This window comes from Rhineura floridana, chromosome 3 (genome assembly GCF_030035675.1).
Source record: "Rhineura floridana isolate rRhiFlo1 chromosome 3, rRhiFlo1.hap2, whole genome shotgun sequence".
In the NCBI taxonomy this organism is placed as follows: domain Eukaryota; kingdom Metazoa; phylum Chordata; class Lepidosauria; order Squamata; family Rhineuridae; genus Rhineura; species Rhineura floridana.
The window spans coordinates 124,336,648-124,360,784 of record NC_084482.1 but is presented as its reverse complement, the minus strand read 5'-3'; the positions used below and the strand labels follow the sequence as shown (position 1 = coordinate 124,360,784).

Sequence of the window (24,137 nt, the reverse complement as noted above, 5' to 3'; positions counted from 1 at the left end):
CTAAGGTGTGTAATAATCTGGGAAGGCTGGTTTCTTCCTGTGCAGAGCTTGAATATGGCCACTGTCAGAAAAATCAACTCATTTGAAATGTGGTGTTGGAGAAGAGCTTTGTGTATATCATGGAGTGTGAAAAAGACAAATAAATTGGGTGTTAGAACATATTAAACCAGACCGTCACTAGAAGCTAAAATGATGAAATTGAGGTTATCATACTTTGGACAAATCATGAGAAGACATGATTCACTAGAAAAGACCATAATGGTGGGAACAACAGAAGGGAGTAGAAAAAGAGGAAGGCCAAACAAGAGATGGATTGACTCCATAAAGGAAGCCACAGACCTGAGCTTACAAGATCTGAACAGGGTGGTTCATGACAGATGCTCTTGGAGGTCACTGATTCATAGGGTCGCCATAAGTCGTAGTCGACTTGAAGGCATATAACAACAGTTTGTCTTTGGCAATGTGGTTGTTGCTGCTGCACAACAGTGTATATAATTATAGCTTTATTTATTCTCAGTGGTAGAGGAACTCCAAGTGCAGATACTGAAGTTGCTGTTAAACAATAAAGACCATGGAGGGGTAAGGCCAATTGAAATATTTCGTAGAGAATGCATGCAATAACTCTGGATAGAAGTTGCTTTATTAGGTTCTAATGTTTTCTCAAAGTTCCTTGTCTGCATCTCATCATAAACCAACATCATGTATACCAGGGGAGGGGAATCTGTGCCCTGTGGGCCAGTCTGGGCCCATGAGGCCACTTTTCCAAAACCATGCCCACCTGTCACTCCAATGGGAAAATAAAAACAGCAGCAGATAAAAACAATACCCTCAGCTTAGCTAAAGTCTACCAAGCTATGAAAATACATCCGTTCACTTGCCTTTAAGGAACTTATCTGTAAGGGCAAATTTCCCATCAAATGAGCAAGCAATCACAATTCAGGAAAAATCAAGAAATACTATTATTTTAGGATATTATTTCACCTTGCTGGAACTCACTTGACTTTAAACATTGGTTGTTGCTTATTTCAGGGAGGAGCTTCCAGATATATCTTTCTAAATAAGTTCCGCAAGTTTCTTCAGGAAAATGCCAGCAATCGAGGGGTAAGCTAAGAATTGTATTATGATACTTTTGCACTTCCTTTTGGAGGCCCTGTAGATGCCCTCTGTGAATTTGTAGATAAAGGACCTTATCTTGCATCTGTCAGAAGATGTAGCCATACACATGTTTGTAGCAGGGACACTAGTTGTTTTGGTTAACGTCTAATGACTTTTTACATTTGGAGCTGATGGACTCCACACTAGCGTCTGTGCTATGCGGTCTTCCCTGCTGCCCTCAGTTTCAGATCAGCATGCTTGGTGCCACATCTGTTTGGGTAATTCCTATACATTGATGTTTACCAAGATGTCAGTGGAGTTTTATAACTGAGTAGGCTGAATTCGTAGTGAACTATTCCTGTATCAAGGCTTCAACTCATACAATATGCTCTTTAGATCTATAGAGCCAGACTTCAGTTCTCAATGGTTTTCTTTTTTCCCCTTTACCTCTGTTCCCAACTGACTGTCTTCCTAGGGTATTGATGGCAGGGCAGTGATGTTGGGAATTTCCCACCACTTTTAACAGAGAATAAAGAAATTGCTTAAGATATATGCAAATGAGGGCTTGTCAAGTTTAACTTCATTTTAAAAAACGGTATCTGTGGGGAATGAATGTAGGCTTTATATTGATGGCATATCCTTCAGCAGAAGTCCTGGTTTTGGAAGTGGGTCTCCAAGTCTAATGCAAAATATGATGAAATCCCAGAAGCTGGAGGAAAGTGTGGGATAATGCAGCTGATCAGAATTTCCAGTGGTCAGAAGACAGAGCTTCATCACTTTATATAACTTGATGCCCCTCCCTAGTACCAGCAGAAACAGAATGTATTATGTATACAAATATGAGATCTATGCAAAAAACCTCCAAAACTTTGCATATCTTGTTAAAGGTTATAGAACTGAGATTTTCTTAGCATGACATTTTTCATTCTTTCATAGCAGACTGCACTCAACCTTGGCTTGAATGTCTCTGAGAAGGCCTTTAAGTGAAGGTGGCAGTTCTCAGATACGTACTTCTTTGCTGACTGAGAGTGTTCTATTGTTTCAAAGCCAGTCTTTTCTGGCATGAGGGAAGTGTGCTTACTGATGCTTGCTGACATGCCTTGGGGCTACTAAGTTAGTTCAGCATCATTTTTCTTGATGTACCACACAGCTGTGCTTTGGAGGGAAGATACATGCTTGCTCTTTCTTGTTGGGAAATAAGTGTGAATCAGGAATGGATATTGACTCTGGCAGTTACTGTAAATGTTCTGTGCCGCCTGGGGAATACAGTAAGCAAGGGTGTGCATCACACATGTCTGAGGGGATAGAAAGCTCAGTTTAGCATGGCTCCTGAACTACTCTGTTCACAGCAGAGTTTTGTCACACTTTTTTGTCCTTAGAATCTGACTGTGCTATGCCCTCCAGAGTATATGGTTTGCTTCTTGCATCGACTCATCTCGGCCTTGAGACATTACTGGGATGAGCACAAGGTGAAGAACCCTTTAGCACTGAGCAGTGAAGGTAATTTTCTAAGATCCACAAATGGGAATACCTATCTTGGTATGTGATTGTGTTATGCAGAAGGATGTATAATCTAGGAATTTTTGAAGTTGTGTGCAAAATTAGAGACTGGGTAATATTTTGAGAAGTCACATGACTTCAGAAAAACAAAGTCCAGAGGGTCACATCACTCGAAAATGCTTGGAAGTTGTTTAAAAACACTATATTAGAAGCTCAACTGGAGTGCATACCGCAGATCAGAAAAGGTACCGCCAGGGCCAAGAAGATGCCAGCATGGTTAACGAGCAAAGTCAAGGAAGCTCTTAGAGGCAAAAAGTCTTCCTTCAGAAAATGGAAGTCTTGTCCGAATGAAGAAAATAAAAAAGAACACAAACTCTGGCAAAAGAAATGCAAGAAGACAATAAGGGATGCTAAAAAAGAATTTGAGGAGCACATTGCTAAGAACATAAAAACCAACAACAAAAAATTCTATAAATACATTCAAAGCAGGAGACCATCTAGGGAGGCGATTGGACCCTTGGATGATAAGGGAGTCAAAGGTGTACTAAAGAACGATAAGGAGATTGCAGAGAAGCTAAATGAATTCTTTGCATCTGTCTTCACAGTGGAAGATATAGGGCAGATCCCTGAACCTGAACTAACATTTGCAGGAAGGGATTCTGAGGAACTGAGACAAATAGTGGTAACGAGAGAGGAAGTTCTAGGCTTAATGGACAATATAAAAACTGACAAATCACCGTGCCCGGATGGCATCCACCCGAGAGTTCTCAAAGAACTCAAAGGTGAAATTGCTGATCTGCTAACTAAAATATGTAACTTGTCCCTCGGGTCCTCCTCCGTGCCTGAGGACTGGAAAGTGGCAAATGTAACGCCAATCTTCAAAAAGGGATCCAGAGGGATCCCGGAAATTACAGGCCAGTTAGCTTAACTTCTGTCCCTGGAAAACTGGTAGAAAGTATGATTAAAGCTAGATTAATTAAGCACATAGAAGAACAAGCCTTGCTGAAGCAGAGCCAGCATGGCTTCTGCAAGGGAAAGTCCTGACTCAGTAACCTATTAGAATTCTTTGAGAGTGTCAACAAGCATATAGATAGAGGTGATCCAGTGGACATAGTGTACTTAGACTTTCAAAAAGCGTTTGACAAGGTACCTCACCAAAGACTTCTGAGGAAGCTTAGCAGTCATGGAATAAGAGGAGAGGTCCTCTTGTGGAGAAGGAATTGGTTAAGAAGCAGAAAGCAGAGAGTAGGAATAAATGGACAGTTCTCCCAATGGAGGGCTGTAGAAAGTGGAGTCCCTCAAGGATTGGTATTGGGACCTGTACTTTTCAACTTGTTCATTAATGACCTAGAATTAGGAGTGAGCAGTGAAGTGGCCAAGTTTGCTGAGGACACTAAATTGTTCAGGGTTGTTAAAACAAAAAGGGATTGTGAAGAGCTCCAAAAAGATCTCTCCAAACTGAGTGAACGGGCAGAAAAATGGCAAATGCAATTCAATATAAACAAGTGTAAAATTATGCATATTGGAGCAAAAAATCTTAATTTCACATATACGCTCATGGGGTCTGAACTGGCGGTGACCGACCAGGAGAGAGACCTCGGGGTTGTAGTGGACAGCACAATGAAAATGTCGACCCAGTGTGCGGCAGCTGTGAAAAAGGCAAATTCCATGCTAGCGATAATTAGGAAAGGTGTTGAAAATAAAACAGCCGATATCATAATGCCGTTGTATAAATCTATGGTGCGGCCGCATTTGGAATACTGTGTACAGTTCTGGTCGCCTCATCTCAAAAAGGATATTATAGAGTTGGAAAAGGTTCAGAAGAGGGCAACCAGAATGATCAAGAGGATGGAGCGACTCCCTTACGAGGAAAGGTTGCAGCATTTGGGGCTTTTTAGTTTGGAGAAAAGGCGGGTCAGAAGAGACATGATAGAAGTGTATAAAATTATGCATGGCATTGAGAAAGTGGATAGAGAAAAGTTCTTCTCCCTCTCTCATAATACAAGAACTCGTGGACATTCAAAGAAGCTGAATGTTGGAAGATTCAGGACAGACAAAAGGAAGTACTTCTTTACTCAGCGCATAGTTAAACTATGGAATTTGCTCCCACAAGACGCAGTAATGGCCACCAGCTTGGACGGCTTTAAAAGAAGATTAGACAAATTCATGGAGGACAGGGCTATCAATGGCTACTAGCCGTGATGGCTGTGCTCTGACACCCTAGTCAGAGGCAGCATGCTTCTGAAAACCAGTTGCCGGAAGCCTCAGGAGGGGAGAGTGTTCTTGCTCTCGGGTCCTGCTTGCGGGCTTCCCCCAGGCACCTGGTTGGCCACTGTGAGAACAGGATGCTGGACTAGATGGGCCACTGGCCTGATCCAGCAGGCTCTTCTTATGTTCTTATGTTCAAATAACTTTCTAAAAAAAGTCTCTGAGTTTTGCCAAAATCTGACATCTGCCCCTCCAACAGTGAAGCAAATCCCCTCCAAAAATGGACCTAGTCTGCTTTGTTGTGTAGGCACAGTAGTGGCAGAGAAGAAAGTCATCTTCATCTTGCCTTGTCATAGTCCTTTAAATAAGGCAGCTTCAACAATACATTTTTACCCTTTTGTGTTTAATACGCATTTTCAGTGCTCTGCTGTCTTTACTTTATTTTATTGTTTACCATCAGTGACCAGTCATACAAATACAAGTATTTACTCTGCTGTCTAGCAACACACTCTGTTGACTTCTGTTCCCCCTTATTCCAGAGGGAGAGTTGTCTGTGAAGTAGGGTAGAAGGATTCCTACAGACAGCCGTCCTAATTATTTGCAGACATTGAAGGTTAACTTTCTTAGACCATCTCCCTAAATACATGTATATCCATCTTTCTCTCAGATGCATATGTCCCCCCTCAGCTCTTCTATAATGGGAAGGTAGATTACTTTGACCTCCAGCGGCTTGGGGGGCTCTTATCTCATCTCAAGAAGACCCTCAAAGGCAAGTGCTTGTTCTGACATGTGTTGTGTTCCATTATGTCATGTGAAAGCATGTGGTGTGGAAATTCTGCCACAGGAGCAAACTGTTGAGAGAAGGAAAAGGTGGGGACAGAGTGTCACAGAATTAGCTTTGTCACTTGAGAAGCTATCTGTGTGTTTGAGCTTTGGTTCTGCTTCTTGATTTGACTCAGAAGGCTGCTGATTTCTAGGTCTTCTGAGTGTTCCCAGCAAGGTGAGAAAGGCCCCTTCATATCTTCACTTTAGTAACTATTAGGAATATGAGCTCAGAATGTCATTAATTGCTAGAAACTGTCAGATGCTAATTAGGCATCTGAAGTAGTCTTCACATGCTTAGTTTTCTTTGCTCATGACCCTCCTTGCAAAGTGTGTATTTTACCTTGATTATTAAATAGCAGCCATGATGCAAGTGTGGTAATTTTCTTGACTTGTTAATTTACATGTAAATCTATTCCAGCTAATTGAAATAGCTCAGTCCTTTTCAAGCATATGTGAATGGCCTCTGAGGCTAAAACAAGAACTGCCCTCCTGGGACTTCAAGATAAAGTGGCAGCTGATGCCTCTTGGCCTGTGAGATTCCAGTTAGTACTTGCACTCTCAGGTGCTCTTCAGATCAGCAGAGCCATGCTGTAGGGCACGGGGGCTCCTTGGTCACGTGCTTGGCACAGATAAGAGAATGTGAAATGCAAGCTCCAAATTACAGTTTTAAGACCATTTTATTAATCTTGATTTTGTTCATCCAGGGGAAGAATCTTGGACTCCCTATCCAGGTTTTTTGTCTCTAGCTGGAACAATTTTTCCATTCCCCTAGGATCTGGAGGCTCCTCTTTCTCTTTTGGGAACAGCCTGAAGGGCAAATTGTACAAGAAGAGAAAAGCTTTTAGAATCAGTAGTAGGATCTGAAAATAGCACAGTTTGCATACTAGGGCATTTTATTTATTTTAATCATGTTGAAATACCACCCTTCACTATCATGTTTACAGAGCAGTTTACAGATAAAATGATAAAACATAACAATATAATACAGCGTTACCCAACCTTTTTTGACCCAACGCCCCTTTGCAAAATCTTTTTGTGCCCAACGCCCCCCTCAGATTAAGTATATCCCAATGCTTCCTATTCTTCCCTTAAAATAGGAGTAATGCATAAAAGGTATTTTCAATGATTATAACTGATCGTTTTTATCATGTCTTTTTATTGCACATAGATCACACATTGAATTCTTAGTATGATTTATTAATATACATACATAGTTATAGAAAAGTAAATAAAATGAGATTTATTATAAAATACTAGTGTGATCCTTGAGCTTGATGAGTTTTGGCTAACTTCACAATATCTGGAGTATACTTGGATAGTAATAGTCTTAAGTCACCACGACTATCCAAACGGTTTTGATTCTTCACTAGTATGCGATTCGCTGCACTAAAGCCTAACTAATTAAGTCCACACAGTATGAACCAATAGAATACACTGTGTTACTTAACAACAAACTCATTCAGTTTACCGGCATTGTTTCGTTAAACAAGTTCATTTAAACATCACAGAAACAACGGGTAGCGAGTGTGTCCCATTCCTGAAGAAAACCAGCGAATAACTGACTGTCTGCGTCACCTGTTTGCACACGGCACTCTTCCGTTGGAAGAATGCGCCCTCCACCAATACACCCAGCTTATCAAACACTCTCTCGTGATTGGTTCCAACGTCCCTCAAGACAGCATCGGAACATTACCTAGTGCCGGGGCGTGGCTAATATCCCCATTCCTTCATATGACACTGGCTGCTATTCAGAATTTCTTTACTAAAGAGCACACACTATTTATAGCGTTATTTCCATGAATTGAGACTATTAAATATATTCTAACTGGGGACAAAACAGTTTAAAAATTAATGATTTGTGTATTAAATAAAATTAAACTTCAATGCTTCAACTGTCGCATCAGACCGCCAAATGTCAATGCCCCCTAATGAACCCAAATGCCCCCCTAAAGTTTATAGTCATGCCAACACCCCCCTGAAAGACTGTAACGCCCCCCAGGGGGGTGCTACCGCCCACGTTGGGAATCGCTGATATAATACAGTGTGAACGGAGGTCAGAAAGCATTTCTGTTTCTCACAGTCCACTCTAAATCTATACAGAACTGCTCCTGGCAGTGAGCTATCCAACACCACTTAATATCTTCTTTAAAGTGTGTAGAACAATATAGTAGTTCTGCGATTCTTTTCTCCTGGAACTCTCTGTAACAAACAGTTTAACCTTTTCTTTCCCAGCCATTTCTCTGTTCAAAATTGTCCTCCCCAGCTGCTTTTCTCCCTGAGAGATAAAATATATGAGTTCTAGTATCTTTTATCTCTTTGGGATAAAAGCAGCTGAGGGAAAGATTGAGTTTGAGTAGACAAATGGCTGGGAAAGAAATGGTTATATAGTCTTCTCTCTTCTCCCTCCTAGACTGGCCCCCTGCTCAATCTGAAGCTGTCTGCAGTTGCTTTCTCTGAAAAAAGAGAGATCTAGGGAAGAATTTTAGAGCTACACAAATTATACAATTCCTCCCTTACAGGACCTCATACTTCATAAAATCCACCCAAAACTCTTAAGGTTTCATGAAATTGGCAGTTCAAAGGGTAGCGTCCACACCGCGAGTCCTCAGATTTATTTCACACACTACACACATACATTTATATCTATTAGGGGTGTGTAGCAGCTCTGTGAGGAGCAAATAATGAGGTGAGGTGAGGTGGGGTGCTTTTCTTCCCTGAGTCAAAGGGCAGTCATTGAACCCTCCTGAGTTGGATCAGGGCCCCCACAAAGCTTCATGTCACTCCGTTATTTATGTACTTTTCTGAATCTTATAGCTTTGTGTTTTCCTATATCACTGTGTTTTTCTAGGTCCATGCAAGCAATGAGGTTGTCCAAAACGTTGCCTGCAGCGCACTGAAGAGCTCCTGATACTTTTGTAAAAGCATAGCAGTTGATGATTTTATATATATATATAATTTAAGTTTTTTAAAAATTCTTCATTGCAACAAAAGCACTCTTCAGAACTCTGTAGGTAGCTAGACAGCCCTGCGTTGTACTGTTTCTTGGAGGCCTTAAGGCCTATAGACATAGACAAGCACCTGAAAGGCCAGTGTGAAGCTACAATTTTTAAAAAAATGTACAAGCAAAATCACTGTACTCTGGAGGAGCTGGCTGTAAATTTCATGCACTTTGGCCAAAAGTGTTATAACTGGTGTTAGATTCCTCATTATAATGAATGAGGAACACAGTTTCATTTTATGCAGAGCAATTGATGAGTTGAATTACAGGTCAAAATGGAGAGGGTGTTGAGTAGGATGGGAGAGAATGTCCCCCAAATCAGACCTGTCACTGGATTCCAGCTGAATTTGATAGTTTGCCATCATTTTGGACCGGCACTTATTTCTTGCTGCAGGGTGTGGCTGTAATTGGAATGGATTTTGCTGCCACGGCTGCGAATCGGCAAGAATTTATTCTTTCAAACTTTCCCCCTGGTTTTACATTGAGTTATTTTTGTAACGCTCTGTAAATGGCACATTTCCATTAAGAAGCCAGCATTTCATGCCCTTGTGACCTCCATCACTTGTCAATCAACCACTCACCCAGGCGTTGCTAACAAGGAAAAGCAGCTTCAGTTAGCCAATTTAAAAATGTGTTTCATCACATTGCAAATACCTGTGCTGTGAAGCCTTCTGGGTCCATTCTTTACCCTTGTTTTTTTCTGCTCTCATGCCCCCTCACTTCCCCAAATTTTAGGAACCTTAGCATTTTACAGAAATGTTCCCAATAAAGCCAATTTTGAGTCTAGTTTGTCCTAAGGGTAATGGGTAACCTGTTCATAAACCTGACACCATTTGGCTGCAGTCTATTAACCTCCGAGGCTCTTGTCTTGGAATCTAGAAAGCACTTGTTGCAAGAGGAGTGGGAAACCATTCCACTCTTCCCAGAGGGTCCTTCGGGATCTGCCCTTCTTTGGTAAAGAATAGATGAACAAACAACACATACACAGACATTTAACATATATTTAACATATAATACCTTGAGACCTCCATGGCTCCTGACATGGCTAACTACATGGTCACTGGGGGGAAAAACACACAGATCAAATCATCCAAAAACACACACAGCAGATCGAATCAGCACAAGTGTGACACCAAGCGGGAACAAAAAAATGGCAGATTGGGATTAAATGACAGACTATCAGAATGCAAGTGGATCGGAACCATGCAGTGAACCCCATCCCTAGTCCTCAGTAATTTAGAAACGGTTCAGAATTTGAAACAAATGCAGATACAAGACTACATCTTGGGACACACACACACACACACACACACAAACAGAGAGAGAGAGAGATAAAATGGAGGTTGCTGTATTTCTTTATTTATACCCCGCCTTTCTTTTCATGATAGAAACCCAAGGCAGCTTATATATGGTTCTCGGGCGGTCTCCCATCCAGGCACTGACCAGACCTGACCCTGCTTAGCTTTTCAGCAGGGAGCTGGCTGTACGTGCCTTCAGACCATACCCTGGGACCATATTTATATCAAGCATTGTTAGTTTGCTCCACTTCTATATATTTGTCATGAGATTATTTATTTATTTCATTTATGAATCGCTTTCCATGGGTCATGCTGAAGTAATTTACGATATAATAAAATGTATGTAAAACAGTTGCATATATAGAAACAATTAAAACACTATATATATAAAATAGTTTAAAACAACAATAGCACAAAATCAATTCATATCCAACACAGATACCAACTAGGATAAAAATCTCCATTTAGAAGCCTTGATGAAAGAAACTGTAAGTAAGATCTGATCAGTTACACTACAGTCCTATATATGCATACTCGGAGGTACATCCCACTGAATTTACCAAGTCCCGCTGTGCATAGGATTGCAGCCTTGGTGATGACACACAGTAGTAGTATTGATACTTCTGATACGTTGCCCTTTGAGCTTCTGCTAGCTGTGCTGCAAATAAGGCATGTGGAAGATGGAATGTGTATAGACAACTGTACCTGGCAATGTCATTGTTTCTTTTATTCATACAGATGACCTTGCCTCGAAGGCAAATATTTTGATTGATCCTGCAGAACTTCAGGCTGTGACAATGGATGATCTTGATGAAGATGAAGAGTCAGCGGTGTCAACAGTACAAGTGAGCTTAGCAGTGCAGTATGAAATGGGGCAAAGTTTTAATTTATGTGACTGCCAGTGAAGGGAGACTCTTCATAAGGAAGGAAGAGCACTGAAACTGTGCCATGGATTGTAGGAGAAGCAAATGAAGAGAGAGACTTTTTATGTGTTATATTTAAGAAATAAATTGTGCAAATTTTGTGTTGAGTGTAATGTCAGTGCATCAATCTTACGGTCCCATGGAAGACATAATCAGACGCCTACCCAAAATCCAGGCTCTAAGAGGGTATAATCAGACATATTTAGGTCAAGAGACAGTTCTGAAAGCAAAGTTGCGTGAGGCAAGATGGGTGGCTACCAGGAAGAGCCCTTCTCAGTGGTGGAATCCCAGTAGCGGAATGTTCTCTCCAGAGCAGTCTGCCTGGCACCTGCTTGGTTGTCCTTTGGTGCCAAATACAGACCTTTTTATTTACTCTCAGCCTTAATTTTAACCTTGCTGAGTCTTGCAAGCTAATGGAGAATTCTCTGTCTAGCCAGATGTGATTATCGCATAAAGCCCCAGCTGCTCTGCATTACCCATTAGTCAGCAGTGCTGCACTCTTTGCAACTGGTAAATGCAAAGAATGTTGTTTGAAGGCTAGTTGCTGTTGATCCTAACACATGGTGTCTAACCTGGGCTTGCTGGCTCTGTGCCAATGATTGTAGTGATGGCCGTGCAGTTTCCTTGAGTTGGGAAGTTCTAATAAAGAACAAATAAAGAAAATGCAATTTTCTTTTATACAAAGGTTCACGCATTTTTGCTTTACTCAATAGCTGTTAGGTTCTTACTTAGTATAAGGCAAGGTTACTCACATTGTAGGCCCAGCACAAGAGGCTGCTCATTGAAGAACAGATTAACAGAAAACTGCATTGGAAAATGACAGTAACTACAAGAACAAATTAAAGGGTGGAGTCTTGTCTCCAGTTATTATGGATTGGAGCAAATATTTAACTCTTTATCATTACCCATTACTATAGTAGCCTCCTATTATTTCTGGTTCCCACTCATGCCTTTTTCCTTGCCTCCATCCTGAATTTTTTGGCATGCCCAGAGAGCTTGGGGAAATGGCAGGATTTGCAGAAGTAGCAAGTGAGACTCAACAGTGCTTCTGCAAAAACCCTGCATGAAGTGTGTAAGGCTTTGGAAAAGGAAAGAAGCAGGGAGAAGGCCCTCTTGCTCTTTTCTCCTTCCCCAGTGGCTCATGTGCAGCAGGGGCGTCACTACCGGGGTGCAGAGGGTGCGAACCACACCCGGGTGACACCCTGAGGGGGGTGACACGCAGAGCCGCCCTGCCCCACGCCGTTGCCCCGCGCCAACTCCTCCTCGGCGGCGGGCAGGCGAGACCAAAAGCAGGCGCCTGCTCGCTGGCGGTGAAGCCGGGACAGGCCTCCCACCGCCAGCCTGGAGCACGTGGTGAGTGTGTGTGTGCGCGCAAGACCAGCCACCCCCATCCATGCACCTGGGAGGGCGCGCGCCGGAGGTCCGCACCCCCCCGCACTCCTGCTAGTGACGCCGCTGATGTGAAGCAAGAGAGGATCACATAACACAAAGTAGTATGAAGGGGAAAGCAGTGAAAGGAACTCTGGTCACTTTTGGTCACTTCTTCCCTTCTCTAAAGCATGATGTAAAATGACAGAAAAAGCCAGTCCCATGAGTTCTTCTTTCTTGCCAGGGACCCGCAGGAGAGTGTGGGTTTTATCTCACTTCACGTGAGAAGCACTGTCCGTCTCTCCTGCTTCTACTTTCTGGAAAAGCCTGATGTGAAGTGGAAGATTCCTCCCCTTCCAAGTTGTCTGTAATTTGCAGTGAACTTTGGGAAAGAGATGGTTTCCAAAGGGTGGGAGGGGTACCCACCATATTGACTGGGGGACTATAGATGTAGAGTATAATACACCATGGGGAAGGCTCTTGGGGGTGCTTTTAAGGCTTCAACCTTCTTCTGTAGACCAAGAAAAGTGTGATGTAAATTCAAGACCAGCTGCCCTTTCTTAACCTTGAGACTTGTTGCCACAATGTGATACAAGGCCTGATAAGATGTGGAATTCAAGGATTCCGTTTCTTAAAAATCCAGACACAGAAATTACCCTGTGTAAGGAGAAAATAGTTCTTGTGTTTTGCTTGGCTTCAATAATATTTTCCATCTTCACATAATGGGGCATCTTTGCATTGCAGCTTATCTTGCTTTCCTCTTTAGAAACCATAAGCTAAGGCACTATTTCCTTGGGATTCATAGGTGGGCAAGAGTTTGCCTTTTAAAAAAAAATATGGAAGGATAGCTTGTGCTAGGCCTGGGAAACTTGAATTTGGTTGATGCTTGTCTGCTAGTTCACATTTCTTTATCTGTGACAGCACTCTCTGATGTGGCCATGTTGTGAAAAATATTGTGACTCTTGAATTTGGAATTATACAGCATGGGATAGTCCAGTGTTGGCATTGCTTCTAGCTCCTAAAAGGACTGATTCCACATCGGCTGATGTATAATCAATCCATTTTGCAGTTCAGATTGTGTAAACTGGGTTTTATTGGTTTATTTATTAAATTTATATCCCATCCTTCTTCCCAGAAGGAGCTCAGGATAGTAAACAAAAACACTAAAAGCACTCTAAAACATCTTTAAATTGTCATTCAAACACCATACAAAATTGTCCTATGAAAATACACTGAGGATACCATTTGAACTTCCTAGTAAAAATTTCCCTGAATATCTTTCTCAGCTATGCCTACTTGTATGAGACACATGATACCTTCTCTAGGTTATGATAAGTCAGATGAAAGTGATTCAAGCACATTCATAGGACAAGTAACTATCTATGGTTCACTGCTAACTAGGATAAAAATGATTTGTGCAGGGTTCAGACCAGCTTGATTCTTTCTCCTAGAGGAAGAACTGAACAAATATTCTGCATAGCTCACTTTCTGTCTTTCAGCGTCCAGCTGCTGCTTTGGCAATTGGAGGTGCCTTGGCCAGGCCAAGCTGGCTCAGTTCACCTACCCTGGGGCGAGCTAACCGCTTCCTCAGTACTGCAGCTGTTAGCCTTATGACTCCAAGGCGGTCACCAGGTGCCTCAGAGAAGGTAAAAGTTCGTACGTTGAACATGGAACAACGGACAGAGGAAGACAGTGAGTAGTGTTTTGACTGCATCCTGGCTAGAGCAGGCTTGAAAGAGTAGCCTTTGGCTGCAAGAATGTAGCAGAAACCTCAACTAATTAATGAGAAATAATATGATATAATAAAACCCGTACACTATGCTCAACATCAAAGGCCCTCCTCCGGGTGCCTACTCCAAGGGAAGCTCGGAGGATGGCAACAAGGGAGAGGGCCTTTTCAGTGGTGGCCCCAAAATTATGGAATGATCTTCCTGATGAGGTGTGCCTGGTGCCAACACTGTTATTTTTTCGGCACCAGGTTAAGACTTTCCTCTTCTCCCAGGCATTTTAGCATGTGTTTTTAAATTGCTTTTTAAAAAATGTGTTTTTAAATTTGTATATTTGTTTTTAATGTTTTTAATTGTTGTAAACTGCCCAGAGAGCTTTGGCTATGGTGCTGTATACAAATGCAGTCAATCAATAAAGTAAAGCTGATCTAGTGTAACCAAGGTGTCACTACTTAAATTCCTGAGTGCAGTCTGAAGTTCAGCCTTCTAATTGGTAGAAAGGATTTCTATCTCCATTCTAGCCTGTGACTGGATTTGTTGTAAGCATCTGTGATTGGAATTCAAGCTACATGCTTCCTGCCTCAATGACTGAGAAATGTGTAGCCAGTGCAGATGGTTTGGAAGTAAACAGTAGAGGGTTGTAAAAAGGTGAGATTTAATTACCTTAGTAAACAAAACCTGCAAGAGGGAGAGGTTAAAAATGGGGAATGTAGGTTCAGAAGGAAGTGAACCAATAGGGGAGAATACAAATGCCTAGAATCAAAACCAGCTAAATCTAGAAGTCTGATGACTTGAGGTATCTTTTTATTCGAGTTTGACTTTGGAACAGATAACCTGACTAAACGTTATAGTCAAAAAAAGAACATCAGAATTAATATTCAGTACAACCTAGGTCCAATTTCTTTACAGTGATGGATTTTCTCTTGTTTTAATGACAGTTGAAGGCAGCCATGGAAATGAAGGCCTTTTATCGGGGAAACCTGCAGAAGAGCCAGAACATCCAATAACTGAGAATTCTCTTTTGGAAATCTTGGATGGAATAGTCATGATGTACAACCTCAGCGTGCATCAGCAGCTTGGTAAGGTGAGCAGGATTTGTTTCAGGGGAGTCTTGTCCCATTCCCACGACTGGGGTTGAAACTCATACTAACAAAGACAGCATGGCCCACTGGGGAGAGGGTGGGCATGCTCAGTTGGGGCCATCATACCAACTTACGATGCTTGCTTGCTCTGTGCTTTCAGATGGAACTACACCTGGTTGGCCACCGAGCAGCAGTAAAACAACAGATGTATATTTATTTCCTGCTGAGAAGCAGCAGATGGGAGAGGGTGTGCTGATACTTCAGTTTCCCTGCAGCCCCTCCCCCCCCCGGAAGCTGGTTTCCATGATTGGCAGTGAGGCTAGCAGGGATTGGGAGGATAGCCTGGAGCGAGAAGAACTGCAGGTGGGAAAGTGGCCAGCAAAGGGAGGGTTGCTACTTCTCTGCTGGAAATTGCCCTACGTCCTGCTGCTTTACTGCTTTGCCAATCTCCCACATTCAGAAATGTGGATCTGTCTGCCACCATCCTGTATAGTTCTCTCTTCAGGCTGTTAGTGCAAAATCTACCTCCAGGAAAGAGATTGGTGGGAAGGACTCATTGTGGTGTTGGGCCCTGCAAAGTATTGATGCTACTACAAATTAAGTGTTTCTCATTTCTGGGAAATAATCCAGTATATACTATAAGCTATATAGAAAAGCCCTAGCTGGTGCTACTAAGCCTTATTTATGTTTCAGATGGTGGGTGTTTCCGATGATGTGAATGAGTATGCCATGGCACTGAAAGACACTGAAGAAAAGATTAGCCGATGCCCAAAGAGGGTAAGAACAACATGGGGGTAGTTTTATTCACCTTCCTTAAAATAAGTCTATATTACTTGCAAGCTGTTCTTTTTCTTGAGAATCAGCACTTTATTGCTATCAATTGCTATTGAAGGCAATCTGAGAAATAATGATGGCTTATTTTCCATTTGGCTAAAATAGGATGATTGTTTTGTGTGGTGCTTTTATCATGGTTTTTGAAAAACCTGAGCTATGCTCCCTGCTTTAGTTCTGGCTCTTAACTCTTTTTAAAGAGCTTTAATGGAGAACTGCATACTGCTAAATTAACAACTTGCAAGCTGCAAAAAAATTCAAACCTGACTCTTACCTGTAATTATTTAAAAATTGCTTTCTTTTGAAAATTCATTTATAGGTTGTAAATTGTAGGCCCCTTTTAGTTCCTGCTGTGCAGAATCCATGAATTTAACTCTTATGTTGGGTGCAATATAATGCCAGAAGCCAACGTGCTAAAAACTACTCTCAGGTGGTCTTCTCCCATGATCATTGTTAATATTAGAGTCACAAAGTTCTCCAAGATCATGGCTCTTTTTACATCAAAGCTTATTTTTATTTTCATGGGAGAAGAGTCATGATTTTGCATCAGTCCTTGTCTTTCATGTTACACTGTTCATGCAAGTAGACCCATGTCTGAGCAATTTTTAAAACAAGTTGACCTCCAGTGTACCGTTGGGATAGATTCTCAACTTGTGTGGTGGCGGTGGTGGTGGGATTGTAACTAATGTGGGGTTGGTGCCAAGACTGCCTCCTGTTAAGATTTCTTGGATGCTCTTGGGTGTAAAACATTGTGTATGCGGTAGCTGGCCTAAGTGTGCATGGGGTTGCACAGTATACCTGATCTCTATGCAAGGATTACTCTCTTGGGAGGCTGACCATGGCAGCTGGCAGCTCATGCTTTTCTTCAACATTAACAGAAAATCCTGTGATTGTGGCTAGGCTTTTATGAAGTTCAGGGCTTGCTATATACATGCTTCTGAAAGCAGGAAAATATATGCACCATTGCTCCTCATCCCCTTCTGTGCCCAATTCAGAGAAGAGATATCTGTGAAGAACTGGTGAAAAGTCAAAAGGTTTTCTCTGAAAAGCTTAATCACCTGAGTCGCCGGCTTGCTTGGATCAACGTTACTATATATTCAAAGGTGAGAGGGAAAGTGGTATATCAGTGAGATGCCTCACCTAAACTTGGGCTAAGAATTCTGGTTCTGGCTTAACCAGTGCTGAGTGGAGCCTGTTCCTTGTTTCTCGTGTCTTGTATGTTGTACTGTTCTGCTAATATATCCCAGTAAAGTTTTGGGGTTTTTTGCAGAAGAATTCTGCCTTTCAGCACCAAATTTACCTGCATTTTTCTTTAGATTTTGCACACAATTTGACATAGGGTAACATCCTTGGCCTCATTTCCTTTTATTTCCACAACTCTGATCCAGGGATGTGGATGCAGTGACCCTTGAGATGTTGCTGGACTACAGCTCTCATCATCCCTGATCGTTAGTCTTGCTGCCTGAGGCTGGTGGGAGTGGGAGTTCAACAACATCTGGAGGGCCACAGGCTCCTCATCCCTACATCCTTTCCTGTCCCTTGAGAAACAAACTGACCAGGAATTGCTCTTTTACAGGAGAAGATGCAAGATATATACTGGCTGCTACAGGTATGCATCCGCACTATTGAACATGGAGACAGGATTGGTTCGCTCTTTGCATTTATGCCAGAATTCTATCTGAGTGTGGCTATGAATAGCTACAGTGCTCTCAAGAACTACTTCAGTCCTGTCAACAGCATGGAAGAGTTACCAGGTGAGGAGGAAGGAATTGGAGAGGTTCTTTAAGCAGGACCTTCTGTAATTTTGCATGTAGAATCAAATGCACAAGAGAAAAAGATGTGAACTTGACACTGAATCTGGCATCGTGCACAGAATGTGGATTGCAAACGACCTTATCTTAACCCCCAAGGTTGTGAAGGTGTGTGTTGTAAGTGTCCAGGCTGCGTTGTCCGAATCACCTGTGTTTGGGGTGGGGATACAGTATCCCTTTCTGAGCACCTCCAGTACTGTTTAAATTCTGATTTTGGTGTACAAAGCCCTATATAGCTTGGGACCAGGATACCTGAAAGATCGTTTTACCCCTCATATACCCAGTTAATTACTGTGTTCTGCAGGTGAGGGCCTCCTGCAGATACTGTTTATCAGGAGGTCTGTTCCCCACAACATAGGAAGCGGACCTTCAGTGTTGTGGCACCTATCCTTTGGAATTCCCTCCCCTTAAATATGAGAAAGGCACCATTTCTGTTATCTTTTCGGTGCCTACTGAGGACCTTTCTTTTTCAACAAGCCTTTTAAGTAGAGACCTTATCTCAGTCTGTGTCTGAATTGCTTTTTAAGATTTTTTAAACCTTCTTTTGTTAAAGATGTTTTAAAAGATGTTTTGTTTTAATATATTTTAAAGTCTGTTTTTAAGATGTTTTAGAGTGTTTTTGGTGTTTTGTTTGCTGACCTGGGCTCCTTCTGGGAGAAGGTGTGGGATATAAATTTAATAAATAAATAAACATACCCACACAAATACCCTGCCCTTTACATACATGTAAGTATACATACACAGCCACAGGCTAGGTTCCAGAGGTTCTCAGCTTGATAACGCTGCTGCAAGTTGAACAGGCATTGTTCGTCTCTGCACACCGAAGTTGATGAAAAGTTACACAGCCTGGCTGCCTATCCCTAACCCTAATAATTTTTCAGTATTAATTCATTATCCGAGTGACGTTGCCCTGAAACACTGTTGCTCATTTCTTAAAGTACACACAACTCAGGAACAACACAGAAAAAGTGGGGACCTGAAAACATTTACAGGGGAGGGGGCAGGAAGTGCAAAGGGAAGCATCTCTCCCTACTTACTTACTTTCTCCCACTTGTCCTCACTTTCTTTCCCCTTGTCTGCAACACTTCTTACCTCCCTTCCTCAAAACTTCTTTTACCTCTTGTCCTCAGTTCCCCTTTCTTCCCACCCCATTTGCCTTAACCTCCCCTAATTGCTCCTAATTTTCTGGCAGCACTGTGGAGCAGGTGGGCAAGAGGATCCAGCAAAGCTGTATGAAGTAGAGATATTTGCCAGCAGCATGAGGGCTCACGCAGAACCCTTGCCTTCGCCAATTTGTGTATGTAGGGGTGTTAGTCAACCCTTTTTTCTGACAACCCTCTCTTTCCTTGCCCAGCACCCCAGGTTACATCACTCCACATCTGTAGGTAGAATGAATGAATGAATGAATGAATGAATTTATTGATACAGTCAATAGACCAATCCAGACAACATACATAGTTATACAAACAAATACCAAAAATCCAGTGTTAGGTCCAACACCAGCACGATTAAAACAATTAAAATGACTGTACATATTATTTTACAATTGGGAAATTCTTCCTACTTTTCCTAAGTTGGATGGCTGCCGCACTAAATTTAGCGACTGCAAAAGTCACCTCGGGGGAATAATCGCCTAGTAAATAGTCTAAATAAAATGCATAAGATCTACCTGGAAGAGATGATAAAATAGGTAAAATTAATTGCTTTCTCAAGTCGTCATAGTATAAACAGCATAGCAGGACATGTTCGTTGGATTCAATTTGTCCTTCATTACAAGGGCATAGTCTCTCTGAGTAGGGAATTTTATTATATCTGCCTTCAAGGACAGCAGAGGGCAAAATATTTAATCTCATAAGCGTAAAGGCTCTGCGAAATTTATGGAGCTCCAAAGTCGAGAGGTAAGATAATTAAAGTACAGAATTTGGGGGTGTGACGTTGATTTCTAACAAGGAGTAGGTGGTGCTGAAAGTCAATATCTTTGAGTCGTTGTTTGACTAACTCTCGAGCAGATTGATAACCCAGTTGGAGCATATAAGATGGAGATAGACCTAAACCCAACAGCTTATCTTGGATCATTTTTTTCCAGGGGGAATAATAGTTGTCAGCAAGAACATGGGGAGCCAAGCCTAAAGGGTTAAATATCAATTTCAGCCAAAATAGTATTCTCATTTTCCATATACATGACTCGATAGATTGGAGACCACATTCTAGTCTCAGAATGTGGTTAGGGACACAGGTGGGGACTCCTAGAATGGATCTTAAAAAGGAGTTTTGAAAAGCTTCAAACTTTGTAAAGTTCGTATATGTACTAGTTTGAGCACCATAAAGAATTTGCGGTACAATTTTAGCCACAAATACTTTTATGGCCGGGGAAATAGATTGACCTCCTTTAGTATAAAAAAAAGATAATAAAGTCTTTGTTGTACGCTTGGCATTTAACAGAGTAGAAGTAATATGTTGCTGCTGTGAACCTGAAGCTTGAAATATAATTCCAAGGTATCTAATGGTTTTAACCTGTTCAATGGGTAGTTTGTCAATCCTCCACACATGATTTATCTTTTTTTTAGTGAAAACTAGTACTTTGGTTTTCTGGTGGTTCATTATTCTTCCTCTAGACAGAATGACGTAAGAGCCGCCAGCATTCTTTTAAGACCTATAGGGGTAAGCGATAGCAAAACTATATCATCGGCGTACAATAAACAATATCTCGGAATGCGGAATAACGTTGGAGGGTGCGAAGAGATTGGTGTAAGAGTGTTCACTATGGCATTAATGTAAATGTTAAATAGCAGGGGTGCAAGTATGCACCCCTGCTTGACCCCCTTTGAGGTGGAGATTTGTTTCGTTAAATGGCCTTTATTACTACATCGTATTTGTAACGAAGTATTTTGATATAGACCTTGGATCAGAGCTAATAGACGTCTATCAATGCCCAATTTTTGCAATTTCAGCCAAAGTCTAGGTCTAGAGATTGTATCAAAAGCCCCTTTTAAATCCACAAAAGCAGCAAATAAAGGATGGCCCTTATTAATGCTGTACGTAGAAATCAAGTGCTGCAAAACCAGAGCATGGTCATAAGGAGAGTGCCCGGCTTGGAAGCCTGCTTGCTCTGGAGCTAGGAGGTCCCTTTGGTTGACCCAATCTAATAATTTCCTATATAGAAAGGTGGCATAGAGCTTACTTATAATATTAAGCAAACTTATTGGCCTATAGTTTGCTGGATCTAGATGTGAGCCTTTTTTAAAGATGGGAATTATTATTGCTGCACCCCAACCTCCAGGAATGACCATTGAGGAATTGATCTTAGTAAACAGAGCAGCCAAAAGAGGGGCCCACCATTGAGCATTTAGTTTATAAATCTCTGGGGGTATATTGTCGGGCCCAGGAGCCTTATTAAGTTTTAGAGAGAGTATAAGATCCAGGGTTTCGGCTGCAGTGACTGGTGGCCGGGGGGAGGGGGGATGTCGGTGGAGGCATCTAAGGAGGGCTTCACATTAGGAGTATTAGATTGATACAGAGAGGCATAGTAGCTTTCCCAAACAGCGGGAGCAATGGCACAGTCCAGTCTAAAACTGGATTTGGGCCACTGTTGGGATATTATATTCCAAAAAGTTGTAGAGTTCTTTAATTTAGCCGCCTGGATAAGGCTTTGCCACGTTTGCCTCTGAGCATATTTCTTTTTTGCTTTTATTAGCTGTTTGAAATTTTTTCTAGTCTCTCTAAATTTTTCTAAAGAGTCTCAGGTTCCATATGATTTAAAGGCTTGATTTCAGGCCTAGCAGTTGCTATAGTATTAAAATCCCTACATCTTACATATCTAATTGTTAACGTTTATATGCCACCTACCAAAAATAAAAATCTGACTAAAAAACAATTAAACAACCTTGAGACTTATATTTTAAAACTGACAACTCTTTTCCCAGAAGCTATTTTAATTTTAGCTGGGGATTTTAATGCCAGAATGGGCTCCTCAGATGTTGAACTTTACACTAAATTTCATTTAGAACCTCCTGAGTTGGACGGCCCTCCAAATATTCCCATAAGAAAATCTAAAGACAAGGGCATAAACTTCGCGGTGCTTTATTTAATGCTTTTGTCTGTGAAGATGAACCTTTTATTGCTGAATGGTCGCACTAGTGGAGATACAGAAGGAGAGCTAACCTATTTAATGTCTAGAGGTGCATCCACTATAGATTTGATATTTGTCTCTCAGGAAATTTATCCCTTAGTTGACTCTTGTAGAGTTTTACCTTGCCCCGAGAGTGATCACTTCCCGGTGATCTTCTCAATATATGGTTCCAGTGATTCTCCGTTTCTAAACCAACGTGCTTTTGATGTAATGGAAATAGAAGTATGTCCACCGCAGATAAAATGAATCCCTAAAGTTCAGAAGGAGATATCTGAGAAATTAAATTCCCTAGAATTAGAAACTATTAAAAATCTACTTATATTAGCCTCGGATGACTGTGAGCCATACTATTATCTCAATCAGTTGATAATCAACATCCAAGGGTTGCTCAGGAGAGCCCCAGTCTCAGCTTCAAGTAGATCTAACTATAGGACAAATCCCATCTGTAGGTAGACAATGAAGATTAAAAATAGATAGAATATGTGTACTAACAGATAGAATATGTGTGCAAATAAGGGAACCTGTTCTAGCGTGAAATGTGGCATGAATGAAAGTCTGAATAACACAACATTGAGAGATTATGCTATTTGAGGGAATGGTGAGACATAATAGAGGTGTAAAAATTTATACATGATGAGGAGAAAGTGGATAGAAAGACTTTTCTCCCACTTCATATTAGAACCAGGATCATCCAAAGAAGCTCAGTAGTGGGAGATTTAGACAGACAAAGTGAAGCACTTCATCACACAGCATCTGGTTAAACTGTGGCATTCACTCTGACAAGATATGGTGAGGGCCACTGGTTTCAATGGCTTTAAAAGAGGATTAGACAAATTATGACTTGCAGCCACTGACAGATTCATTAATGGTTGCATGCTGCCACCACTTTCAGAGGCAGTATGGTTCTAAATATTTATTTATTTGATTTATATCCGGCCCTTTCTCCCAGTAGAAGTCCATGGTGGCAAACAAAAGAACCAAAAACACTTTAAAACATCATAAAAACAGACTAAAATATATTAAAACACAACAACCATTAAAAACATATTAAAACATCTTTAAAAACATTTTTAAAAGGCTTTAAAAACATTTTTAAAGAAGTTTAAAAATACATTAAAAAGCAATTCAACAAAGATGCAGACCGAGATAAGGTCTCTACTTATAAGGCTTGTTGAAAGAGGAAGGTCTTCAGTAGGGCCGAAAAGATAACAGAGATGGTGCCTGTCTAATATTTAAAAGGGAGGGAATTCCAAAGGGTTGGTGCCACTATGCTAAAGGTCCGTTTCCTGTGTTGTGCTGAACAGACCTCCTGATAAGATGGCATCTGCAGGAGACCCTCACCTACAGAGCACAGTGATTGACTGGGTATATAAGGGGTAAGATGGTCTTTAAGGTATCCTGGTCCAAAGCTGTATAGGGCTTTATGCACCAAAACTAGAATCCTGAACTTAGCCCGGTAGCTAATAAGTAATAAATACCAGGGGAACAACAGTGGGAGAACGCTATAGCTCTCTTGCTGTTCAGCTTCCTATAAACAGTTGGCTAGCCACTGTGGGAAACAGAATTGTGGGACTATTTAGTCTGATTCAGATAGGCTCTTCTCATGTTTGTACATGTGTTCTTGGCACTCCTTTCTTAAGTCTGTCATCTAGACGACAGAAAATGGTGATCTCCTGTGGTGATGAACTGGCAAAGTGACACAAATAATTGTCCACTTTTGAAAACTATATGAGATAACTTCTGATATTGGCTCCTGCAAATGGAAACAAAGGCATTGTTCTCTTTTCAAAAAGTTGCTGTCTGTATTTCTCTTGAAGTACACTAATATTACTACTGCTATTATGCTATCCAATGATACTGCTACTAGCTCTGTGTTTTAGGTTCTGATAGTAATGACATTGATCTCACTTTGGAAGGATCACAATAATAAAGGACATTAATGTACAGTTTTTTAAATTTCATTAAAATCATTTAACAAAGTAGCAAAATATGTAGAAAATTGCCTTTCTTACTGTGCAGCTTCATGCATTACTAGTGACTAAAGCAACACAGGCAAGTAAACCTTTCTACACATATCCTCTGTAGCCTCCTCAAATTCCAGTGGTTATGCTTGTTTGCTAACCTTAATTTTGGATTGTGTTGCATCTTTTGCTTTCAGCCTGCAGTTAAGTTATTTTGGAAATGTATGCAAAATCCACTTTCTTCTTCCAAGTATTGCGATGGGTGAGAAAATCCTAACCTCACAGCAGAGCAGGTGTTGTGCAGTCTGGCCCTGGAGATGTAATTAAGAAAACTGTCTTGGAAGAGCTGTTTTTTATTTCATAGTTACTTCAAACTCCTCT

At 41.3% G+C, this 24,137-nt stretch overlaps 1 protein-coding gene across 9 annotated transcripts in view; it reads left to right on the top strand.

Annotated features, from left to right (window-relative positions):
• The window catches only part of RNF123 (ring finger protein 123), a 121,573-nt gene that overhangs the window by 28,730 nt on the left and 68,706 nt on the right, over positions 1–24,137 (top strand). For all 9 annotated transcript variants that reach the window (XM_061617736.1, XM_061617735.1, XM_061617740.1 and 6 more), the window contains 10 exons: positions 518–579; positions 1,030–1,101; positions 2,475–2,595; positions 5,471–5,572; positions 10,663–10,769; positions 13,715–13,907; positions 14,881–15,026; positions 15,718–15,801; positions 16,851–16,958; positions 17,432–17,609. In XM_061617736.1, coding sequence (XP_061473720.1) covers positions 518–579; positions 1,030–1,101; positions 2,475–2,595; positions 5,471–5,572; positions 10,663–10,769; positions 13,715–13,907; positions 14,881–15,026; positions 15,718–15,801; positions 16,851–16,958; positions 17,432–17,609 — 1,173 coding nt within the window. The remainder of the gene's footprint in view (positions 1–517; positions 580–1,029; positions 1,102–2,474; positions 2,596–5,470; positions 5,573–10,662; positions 10,770–13,714; positions 13,908–14,880; positions 15,027–15,717; positions 15,802–16,850; positions 16,959–17,431; positions 17,610–24,137) is intronic.